The sequence below is a fragment of the Strongylocentrotus purpuratus genome, unplaced genomic scaffold, assembly GCF_000002235.5.
Source record: "Strongylocentrotus purpuratus isolate Spur 01 unplaced genomic scaffold, Spur_5.0 spur5_scaffold_16, whole genome shotgun sequence".
Classification (NCBI taxonomy): Eukaryota; Metazoa; Echinodermata; class Echinoidea; order Camarodonta; family Strongylocentrotidae; genus Strongylocentrotus; species Strongylocentrotus purpuratus.
The window spans coordinates 5321414-5333487 of record NW_022145601.1 but is presented as its reverse complement, the minus strand read 5'-3'; the positions used below and the strand labels follow the sequence as shown (position 1 = coordinate 5333487).

The window sequence follows — 12074 nt, the reverse complement described above, 5'->3', positions numbered from 1 at the left end:
AAAAGATAATTCTCTTTCCAAGCAGGTGTTCTCATCTATATTTTCGTACTCTCTATAAATCTTTTCACTCTCCCATTTTTTTCATTTGGCATCATCGACCCTAAGTTTCCTCCTCTATAACTCATACATGTCCTGAATTTCACTTATTAACATTTTTCTTTCTTCTTCTTCTTTTTTTTTTGTTGCCGAAATATTTCGCCTGATTTTCTCCCTTTTAAATTCTTTTCTTATTTCTGCATTTAAAGTTGTTGTACGTAACTGTTGAGTTAGACGGGGTATGGGCATACTTCTTTTAAACCGCTACAGATAAAGAAAGATAAAAATGGTCGTACAAAATAAACAATAAGAATTGATCATAATCTCCTTCGCTGTTTTGAAAATATGGTTATACTAACCAGTGGTTTTATCTGAGTCTTCGATTTTTCGTTTTATTTTCATTTTTATTATGAAGAATTTGGCGTCACCTATGCCAGGGATACGTAAAGTGAACTGAATCACTTTTATAACCCTCGGGTCTCTCCTTCTGGAATAACTAGGCCTATAGGTGTAACTTATTGGGTATAGGTGGACCACTATAATTAATACGCGTGGGTTTGTCCCTACTCTTATACGAATAGTGCAGTAGGTTCTTAACACGAAGAGGTACGTGGTGACTCTCCTGTACACTGTGCCTCTATTTAACGTCCTATCCGAGGGACGGAGTGTTTTCCACTCTAACTGAACATGTGTCTATGAACATGATTAAACGATGGAGGGGCATGTTAACTAGCTTCTTTAGTCTTCTATTACTACTACTACTACTATTATTACTACTACTACTACTACTACTATACTACTACTACCTCTTCTTCTTTTTCTTCTTCTTTTTCGTCTCTCCTCCTCCTCCTCCTCCCCGTCGTCCTTCCCAGTCTTCTACTTTATATGGATTCAAAAGCTGTCATCTCGTTTTGTTTTCTAACTCCCTCCGTTCATAATGACATATCGCAGTCAGCTCACTCCGAGGGCACACAAACGACCCCGTCTATTTAGAATAAATCAAACTTTCTGATTTACGAATCGGAAATAGCGCGTGCATAAATAACCACTGATTGACTTTACTGACAATGTGTACCCCAACTTTCTTCATGATTAATCCGTATCCGTTATTGATCGACTTTCGGCGGTTATTTAGAAATGTTTGGTAAATACGCCACTTTCTGTGCCTAACTTAGTTATTGTGCCCCCTAAAGACAGAAAGTCGTTTTCTCTTTGACGAATTTGTAACATTTGAACTTGAAATGTACATTATATGCGGTGGGATTGGGACGGGGTAGGAGGGAAGGGGTGCTTATGAAGGTCAGTCTGGGGGCACAGTCCAAAGAAATTTCAAGAAAGCCATTTGAAGAACCTCATCAGAAATTATCGGCGTTAGCATGGTTATAGTTTCGAAGTTACACTGTAAAGATTCACAACCTAAATGGAGATTCACAGGCGTTTCGTACATTGTTCCTGTAACAATAGAAAACATAAACATGGCAATTAAAACGGCTAAAAAGCGATCAATTTCGTGCATGAGTCGAATTTAGCTCACTGTTTTAAATTGATTCAATTGTCCCCTTCTGTTAAAGAAGTATCTCGCTTGCACCACTGCAGACACACTCAATGACGCACCACCCAGGTGACATTTTCATGTCGTCTCTAACCTCCTAACGGCGTCACGCATTGGACTCTCAAAAACAAACGAATCTTTCACGGATAGCGAAGCGTTATTCAGGCAATGCGCAATGCTTGCACGCGAACTAAATAAGTTAGAATAACCTTAAGAAGCTGCTGTATGAATGGATGTATCAGACTCAATGGTATTAAAAACTGAAGAGTGTCTCGTGCAATTTTCATATTTCATACAAGTCATGTATAACTTCATTGTCTCAATATATAGAGCTAAAAATATCGACAGTTACGAATTCCATTCTCATCATCCTCTTTATCCCCGCTTCCTCTTCCTCTTTGCTCCTTTTTCACCACCTCCGCCTCCACCACCTCCTCCTCCTCCTCCTCCTCCTCACCATCCTTCTCCTGCTCTATCACGTATGTACTTTGACGATCACATACGTGAATAAATTAGGCCTACGTCAGAATTATGTATAACCTAGCTATCACCGTAAGTTTTTTCTTTCATTTATTTTGTTTTCTTCTTCTTTATCTTCTTCTTCTTCTTCTTCTTCTTTATCATCTTTACCTCCATTTTCTTCTTTATGAAATGTATTTTGAAGTAAATTTTAATCAAACCACCCTGACGATATTTTATAATCGAATTATAACATAAAGTATTAGGCCTATTTCTGTTTCCTTCATGAAAAAGAAATACCTTTCTAGCTCGATGACAAATGGGCTTGGGACCAAAATGTAGACATGGATTTAAATGATGAAGTGATGTTGCTGGAAACACCCAAGGCGGCTCTTCCAAAATAGCATAAAATGTCTCCCTAAAGCCTTTACAATAGATCATGAGAAACCCCGTGGAAGAAATGGAAGAATGGTCTTCCCTCTATTCGTGGCAAATATTTCAGCAACCAAGTAAAGATGTAGCATGTAAATGATTTTGTTACCCCCCCCCCCCCCCCACCCCATCTCTCTCTCTCTCTCTCCCTTTCTATTGTTCTCTCTTTCTTTGCGTATCAATAAAATAGAATAGAGAAAGAAAGAAGAACTTTTAAAAGCATCAAATGGGTGTGGGAATAATTGAGAATTGTATTTAAACTGTTTTGTATCGAGCCGATTTTGAAGCAGACAGTTTGATGCAACCATATTGTTGAAGGCGGGAAATGATAAATGAAATAGAAAGAGGATCTTCAACCAATCACTAGAGCAAAAAAAAATTGATGTGGGAAAGGTTGGGAATATTTGAAAAATGCTTTGAAACAGATTTGTATCAAGTCGATTTTGAAGCAGACGGTTTGATGCAACCATTAAAGCGCGGGAAATGATGAATGGGTGATCATGGGACGATCGACGCGTGCGCTGAGATAACAAACACTGGAATTGTAACGTCTGCCCACATAATGTCGTCATCACTCACTCATGTTTCAAACTCTTTAATACCTCAGTCACACTGCCAAAACGACCCTTCGGTGCAATTTCATTTTGTTCTGGTGTGAGTGGTGTCGGTCTCTTTGGTGTAACTAGGGTATCATTCTCTTCTCACACTGCGTTGGGTACAGAGTTTGGACTCATACTCTCCCTATTTCAATAGTCTTTAATTCCTTGATCCGGTCCTTGATATACACGGAATAACTCTAGTAGGCAATGCGATTATTTCGAGTTCATAATTATACGAGTTTCCCGAATAATTGCGAAATGTTTCCCGAGTATTTTACGAGTTGTTTCATGAGAGCTCATTTTCATTCGCAGAAGTCTGTTATGTATTATACAATCTACCCGGTTCAATCATTCTTATGTTGGCCTAAATGTGAGCATGTTACAAGAAGAGGCAGGCAGAGCAGAGAGAGACATGGACTTTTTACGTAGAGACAGAGGGGCGGGTGAAGGGAGAGAGAAAGCGAGAAAATACAGACAAAGGGAAGATGTATACGTCATGCTAAGTGGCGATTTGGGATGAGAGAACGGAAGAAAATAGAGTCAAACATTAAAACCATTGTGTCAAATTCGAGTGCACTCCACGGAGCAATGAAATTATCCTCGATCATATTTTTCGACTAACTGCCTTTCCGCTCATTCACCGCATCCCCTTCCAATTTCTTTTCCCACCATAACTCGTGTCAACAGCCCAAGCAAGCAGTGATTAATATTTCGTCAGAAATTTCCCGAAATATCCCGACAAAGCGCGGGGATTAGCTCGGTATTTCAAATATCCCGAATCATGAGCCGAGCCAATTATTCAATCACAACCACCACGGTCATCGGAATAGAGAATACTTCTCGAATTCTGATAGACCACGCTCATTCATAATTCGAGATATGGTGTCATCACCAGAATGTATTTCTTCTCGGGTGTTGGTTCATGGAATAGTCTGGCGTTTCAGACTGTAATCCGATAGACAAGTATAGATCTTTGGAAGATGTAAACCTATTCCTAAGTCTGTATTCCCTGATTAGCTTATCAACTCTGCACACAATCAGGCGTTATCGTACATAGAGGGGATTATTAATGACGATTTGATGCATTTAATTATATAATTTCTTACATTTCTTCGGGAGTCTTATCACTTCCTCTCACAATGCTTCTTCAATTGCATGAATGAAAATGTTATAAGTTTACTGAAAAGGGTGTCAGATGTGACAAACGACTGTTAGCAATACAATGATCCAGGATTCACAAGACCTATGATTCCCGTATGATTCTGTTTGGTGAAATGGCTATTGTTATCCACATACTTTGTGAGCAAATAAACTTTGAAAGGTTGATACTTGACTGCTTGTTTTAACCGAATCGCCAACAAGACTGTTCATGTTTAGAATTGCAGTATCGTTTTTTTTTTAATATCATGAAAATGAATACCAAACGTTGGGATTAGAACAAATATTTCCCAGAAAGTTATCCTTGTTGACGATGCTTTCAAGTTTTAGATCGATTGGTGGAGATTGGGTAACCTTAATGTTGCAACATGGGTAATCAGTGTCTTCCAGGAATATACAATTTTGATTCTGGCCTCCATGGTGGGAGATTGACGAGCTGCTACTGACAGGTCATGGCATGAATGTATACTTCACCATTGAATCGTATCTAAATAGATAATGGGGGGGGGGGGGGGGATCTGCCAGATATAATTATATAGTGCCCTGTGTCCAGCGGATTAGATTTGATGTAGTTAATTATTCATTCATGCGAGAAATAGTATCTTTCTGTTATGCAGATCTAGGTTTCTCCTGCCGTGGGGGGGGGGGGGGGGGGGGGGGCGCAAAAGTTTCTCTACCACGCCCCTGCTTTAGAAAAAGTGTTGTCATTATTGACAGGTTACTTTTGCTCTTTAACAAACACAGGGGTACAATACAAGACACATGGGCCTTCATGTCTTTTCTCTTGGTAATTAATGGGTAGTCAAGACATACCAGATCAGGTTTTCCTCCCGTGCGCCCCCCCCCCCCAACCCATCGTCCAATATGCCATTGGTTCCCGGCTGCCTTTCATGATAAGTTTTAGAGCCAAGATTGAGCACGCAAAGTTAATATAACCTGTTCTCTCTCATTAGAGCAAAGAATTATTCCACAGTGCAAGGTTTTCACAGCTTTCAACTTCCACCTAATGCTCCCACGCGTTCACTTTCCCAGTGATACGGGATAATAGCTCTGTAACAAATCCCTGATTGGTGTAGTCTCTCCTTCACATTTCCTTGGCATTCCTACTGTTCTGAATGATGACGGTATTATTACCATTGGGAGTTTGTGGAAACCGCATAAAACCTTCGCAAAAATCTTGAGTGAAAAACTTGCCTTGATATGTCATCGGTCCATTTAGTAAGCCCAAACAACGATGTTCATAAGTTCTTGGTATTTGGATTTTGAAGTATAATATTTCCAAAAATGACTTTCAGGCTAAACACAATTTTTAAAAGAGCATTTTAATCATATTTACTACCGTGCCAAATAGGAATTTGGTCTGCCATAAGTCAAAACGTTCTTGTCTTTAATTTCGTTGAATTAATGTTTCAAACACTATTTTGTGGTTAACTCTTAATGGTTTTGTAAGGTACCTGGACATATCAAGGGTTGTGATTTACCGTGAATTGTGATCATACCCGGTTTTTAGTGAGGCCTGCGAACTATCAGGCAGAAGCGGGATGTATAACCTGATAGAAATTGACACAACTACAATTTCTAAGTCGATATATTTCTCACCGTGACCACATCATAAATAGTGTAACACTTTCCCGGCACCCCGGGAAGCCTTTTACAACGAAATTCCATTTAAATGGAAATAGGTGGGGGGGGGGGGGGGATTACTGACACAGTGACACCCCCCCCCCCGTGACGCCCTTGAAAATGACTTGTTAACCCTAACCCTACTAGTTTAAAACCCGGAACAATAATATTGTCACCTGATCAAAATGTCGGAATCGCCCCCTTTAAGCCTAAATACTCATTTTTTTTATCTCTTGAATATTTTTAGACGATCGAGGACAACATGCGAATGGAATGCAAATGCCACGGCGTGTCGGGATCGTGTGAGATGAAGACCTGCTGGAAATCGATGCCGACCTTCGGCGACATTGGACAGGTCCTCAAGGAGAAGTTCGACGGTGCTACTGAAGTCCAGTCCCTGAAGATCGGATCCAGACAGCAGCTGGTCCCACGCAACGCGGACTTTAAGCCTCATACCAGCTCGGACCTGGTCTATCTCGTGCCATCCCCAGATTTCTGCGAAGAGGACTTGAAGGTAGGCATACTCTGTAGGTCTAAAGAATGTTGGTCAGATTTATCAGAATGTCGGTCTCGGTGTCTTCTAAAGATTCATTATATTATAGTTCACTATACAGACCAATATATATCGTACGGGTTTGCTAGACCGATATCGGGTCATTGGTCTTGTGAGCTTTTTGTCTCATGGGCTGTCGGTCTACTGGGATGTTCTAATCTTAATTTGTGAGAACTTGATACAACCGGGATTTCTTCTCTTACAATTGGAAATTGATATAGCAGTTTTGTTTAACAAAGAACTTGGAAAGTATACAGTGTGTTACCAACAAGTTGACCTTTCTAATGATTGTATCGATGCTTTTTTAATTCAATGACCATTAGTAAAATTCCTTCATCAGTTCCAAACAAATAGAAAAGTGTTAGGCCTTTTGAAAGTTCTTGTTATGTTTTAAGATCTTTATTATCACCATTCATAGACCATATTCTTTCTTTGTGCTTCCTTCCTTCTTTCTCTTACCCACCAAACCAGGGATCACTGGGAACTCATGGACGACGCTGCAACAAGACATCGAAGGCCATCGACGGCTGCGAGCTCATGTGCTGTGGTCGAGGTTTCAACACTCATATCGAGGAGGTGATTGAGCGCTGTAGCTGCAAGTTCCACTGGTGCTGCTACGTCAAGTGTCGGAATTGCCATCGGACTGTGGAGGTGCATACGTGTAAATGAACGCGTGGGACCGAGACGATGGCGCCGTATTCGCGTTTGACCAAACGCGTTTAACCGTGCGTGCGTGCGCCACTTATACTCTCCACGCGATTCGGCGTTTGTGATTGGACAATATTTATCATCACGTGATGGACTGTCGTTACAGAATCTTACAGTATTCTTTTTCACACAATGGCCTTTCTGTAAATCACCGGGGCAAACTCTTTGCCGGAACAGCCGTGACTCTGAGAATTTATAAAAACCTTTGAGCTAATTTGTTTGATAAGAATAAATGTATGGGTTGATGTTTTGTATGAATGCGTTTAAACAAGACTTTTGTAGGCTTTATAATTGTCGTCCGCAGGTTATCGTCACTGCATTTGCGTGTTACTTTAACACAACAATGCATTGATGATACCATAAGACTACATCATAAAATTCTGAAAATGGAACTTATCAATGCATTAGAAGTTAAATTCATTGGTGTATTGTTCTAAAACACAAGCTCTACAAGATATCTGTAGATGGTATGGCATTGCAATTTGGGAATGAAAATGGTCGGCAAGAGTAGTATGCAGCGGCGGATCCGAAATTATTATGATTCCGTAATGTCCGAGAAGTAATTAAAAATGGGGATCATACATTTCTCAAAATTACATCAGTAGGGTAAAAAAATATGCAAGTGGTCTGAAACCCCCCCCCCCCCCCCCCCCCAAAAAAAAAAAAAAAAAAAAAAATTGGGAGGGAGACCTCTGAAATTACAATACCGCACTGAAGGCACAATGTGTTTGTATACATCAGTGTCTGTATACGATTTAAGATATACAAACTAGGCCTATAATTTGAAAAATATCAAGCATTCATTATCTACACGCATGTATAGGATTGTTCCTCCAAAGTGCCTCTGTGCTCAGCCTCGAACTATTTACACATTTTTATTGAAACAAGAAGGTACTTGATCATTGTAACTGAATTTTATCAAAATGTGTTTGTGTGGTGTACATTTCCTTTTAAGCAAAACATTTGTACAGTATTTCTTGTTCATACATGTTTTTTGTGTATTGTATTGTACTACTGTAAAAAGCAAAACAGTTTTGTATCATAACGTCTTCCTCTTATCTTGTGATATATGAAAAATAATATTTGAAACATATTACGCGCATGTAGCCAAATAATGCATAATTTAGTAACGTTGATTTTTTTTAGTCAATGTTTTGTTGGTGATATTATTCATGTATTGAGTAATCTTTCAAATTCATTATTTTGTCATTTGCATTTATTCTTTAATTTAATAGGGCAAATAAAGTTTCCTTTATGACGAGTACCCATTTTGTTCCTCTTTCGGATTTTAAAAATCAATTTCTTTACCTCCACATTCAAATTCTTCATAGAAATACTGCGTAACTCATTATTGAAATCTATTCCACGAATTGTAATGTTTTAATTGTAAATGTATCTTGGTTGTCATTTACATGTATATTGTACTTTACCCGTCAGTATTTTAGAATTACGAAGAAACTTTGTTTGTAATTTTTTGGATTTTGGATTGACCCGCTAGAAAACATCTTAAAATGCCGAATAATTAGTATAAAAAAGCATCATGAGACAAATTACGCGATAAAGATGGCTTTATTTACCGTTTATTTAGTAAGTATTACTCAAAGTATAACCATGTGATAAAAGAACAAATGGAACGATATCACTGCCAGTTTTACACCAATTTTATTATTTTGGGGTCTGTATGGAAAATAATTTGGCCAATTACTTTAATTTCTCTTTGAAATTGAGTAATCGTACAAAATGCTGCAACCAATTTTGATAATATTCATCAAGTCTTTAGAAAATTACGTATTGTTGAAAAAAGTTCATGGAAATTTTAACCTTTCTTTCGATATTCGTATTGTTTGTTATTTATATTTCACGGATAATTTGAATTTTAGATGTAAAACACCAAGAGGCTTTGAGTCTGTTTGTAAAATGTACTACTAAAGAACATTGTAATAAAGCATTGATAAATGGAATTTAAACCAGAGTAATCGCATGTCCTTTACATTATTTACCAAATTTGGCTGTCTTGAAATTTGTTCTGTTTGTAATAAATTAAAACGTCAGTTTGGTGCCAGGGTGAATACTTCATGCTGATTTAGAGGCTTGTTCGGATGAAAGGGGTAAAAGCCCCTGCCCCCTTTTGAAATTTAATCGACTTACCTTGACTCTTGATTGAACAGCGCAAAATATTCCTTATATCTCGAAAATCAAATTGTTGCAATATTTTAAAATTGGATGACAGTTGATTAAGTATTAGGTGAGCATCTTTAGTCTATAGGCGGTGTCACACAAAAAAATCCCTTAAAAAATCATTTCAAAGGAGAATTTTCTTGCTTCGTTGGATGATTTTTGAAAGGATAATTGATGACAGACAGCAAATAAGAGGATAACCTAAATCCGGATTTCTGGCCTCTGTGTGACACCGCCTACTACGTGTTTCGAAAATGACACTCATAGCTAGATCTTCATTTCCTTCTCTCATTTGCTTTCTTTTTTCTTTCAATATTAACGCTCACGCTGTATAATGTAGATGTATTATACAACCCGTCTCTGTTTTGGCACAGTAAACTCGTTTGGTTTCCATCAACCGACTCCGCGGCTCGTAAATATCGACTAAGGAGAAGCATGGAGAAACAAGAAATACCTGCTTTTATTCTGATGGACTTCACCAAAACATAATAAAAAATTTACGGCGTACAACGGTACAGAATAAAGATAAGCTCTTAATTGTAATTTATTCGGTATTTGTATGGTATTTTATAGAGTTTATAGCTACCGCATTCCACGGCCACCAGAGTAACGGCTTTATGTTTAATAACTTGTTACTTTGCAAGTATTTCTTTTTTAAACCAAGGTCCAAAGCTATGCAACGTTATGAAATCAAAAATGTCAATCCTTTTCAATACACTTCTTCCATTGGGTTTTTCTTATTTGATTATGTGTTGTAGTGCCATTTTATTAGAGAAATTCCCATTCTCAATGAAATTGAACATTTAGTAACTTCTGTTTTAGTTAAGTTTAAAAAGATGACGATATTAACAATGTGGCAACAATCTCAAAAGGAAATTTCTCACATGTTAAATGTCTAAGTGTCTAAAACCGAAAGATACCTCATCGAATATTATTTAGAAGGGTTTCCTATGCCAACAAAAAAAGACTGAAAAGCAAATCACCCCTCCCGGACGGATCAAAACATGATAGGTCTTCTTGAAAAATACATTTTTCCTGTGCATATTTCTGCCCTAATATGTCTCTGAATGAAAATTTAATGCCCAAACTTGCAACATCCAATAATGGTGTAAATTGAAGAGGTTTGTGAAACTAAATGTGACTTTTCGTTTGTTAGAGGTCATTGGCACCACCGAAACTGTTAATATTGGTCGTAAATCAAATCGTGAATGAGAAGCGGAAATGGTAAGTAGGCGTCAATGACAGATGTGTAAATAGAGAGAAATGTGAGTACATGTAGATGGAAACGAAGATATTATGGAGATATATATGGATGGATAGATAGATAGATAGATAGATAGATAGATAGCTAAATAGATAGTTAAATAGATAGTTAAATAGATAGATAAATAGATAGAAGATAGATAGATAGGTAGATATATAAATAGGCTGTATAAAGATAGATAGATGGATGGAAAAATTAATGGGTGGATGGATAGATAAATAGATGGATTGATTGATTGATTGGAGAAAGAGAGATGGAGAATGGGCGAGGGGGGGGGGGGGGGGGTGGACGAATGAGCGCCAGTTGACTCTATACTCTACGTACTATCCCCTGTCTGTTGGCAAATTTTAAATATCATTGTTATCGGCTAAAAAACGAAGGAGATAAGAATATGGTAGAAAGAGAGAGTGCGAAAGACATATGTGGATATCAAGGCGGGCTACAGCTTAAGCCCACGAGAAAAGGCAAGAAAGAGGGGAAAGGGTGAAAAAAGAAGAAGATGACCCTCTAGAAGATGGCGTTATTGATTTGCATTTCATTCATTGAAAAATACAGGTCATCCATCCGCCCCCCCCCCCTCCCGTGATACAAGTGCCCCCTGATAACTGTCTTGGCCTACGCTTCGCCCCTAACGGAAGTTACCACGTTGAATGAAGAATTCACATTTCTACGAATTCGTGCTTGCTATCACGGAGAAGCGAGTAAGAATTACAACTCTTTTGACGATACAAAATAAACACGTCTATCCAAACAAAGCGGTAAATTATATGTCATTTTCGGCTATCAAACCGCCGTTAAAGTCAATCATCGTTATTTTGAGAGGAGCATTGTTTATTGGGGAGAAAGTTATAGCTTTCTGAAGGAGAGTGGCGAGACGTTTCTTTTTAACTTTTAACTGCGATGCTGAAATGAAATGACCCCACCCCCTCTCTCTCTCTAATCGCCTCTCCTTCTCTACCCCATCCCACTTTTCTTTCCCCCACCCTTCACTCTCTATCTCTCTTCATCTCCCAATCGGTTTTTGTACCAATCGCCCTCTCTACCTCTCCCTATCACACTCTTGCTTTTCTCTCCCACTCTCTCAATCGCCTATCTCTTCCTGCTTAATGTCTCTCTCTCTCTTATCTTTCTGTCTCGGTCTCTCTCTCTTTCTGTCTCGATCTGTCTCTCTTTCTGTCTCTCTTTCATCCTGCTTTTCCCTTCCCACTTCCCTTTCCAACTCCTACCTCTCCTATCCCAATATTCTTGCCCGTCTGAACTTTCCTCTCTCTCTTTCCGTCTCGCTCTCTCTCTCTCTCACACACCAGACTCTATCAGCATCCTCACTTTTAATATTGTTCCATTGAGTCTGTACTTGCAACAAAATGCAATGACAAGCTAGAATATGTATTTTTACATTTGTTATTTGTCTCAAGAATATCCTACAAGCATTCATTCATTTTACATCAGAACTGAACAAAACAGAGTTTACAGAAATATCTTGAATGAAGGTCATTTACTGGACGTATTGGG

At 38.5% G+C, this 12074-nt stretch overlaps 1 protein-coding gene across 1 annotated transcript in view; it reads left to right on the top strand.

The window, feature by feature from the left end:
- Positions 1-9092, top strand: part of LOC100892060 (protein Wnt-4) — a 40131-nt gene extending 31039 nt beyond the window's left edge. Inside the window, exons 5-6 of the mRNA XM_030986594.1 lie at positions 6107-6373; positions 6884-9092. Coding sequence (XP_030842454.1) covers positions 6107-6373; positions 6884-7081 — 465 coding nt within the window. The 3' untranslated portion in view covers positions 7082-9092. The remainder of the gene's footprint in view (positions 1-6106; positions 6374-6883) is intronic.
- The last annotated feature ends 2982 nt before the right edge of the window (positions 9093-12074 follow it).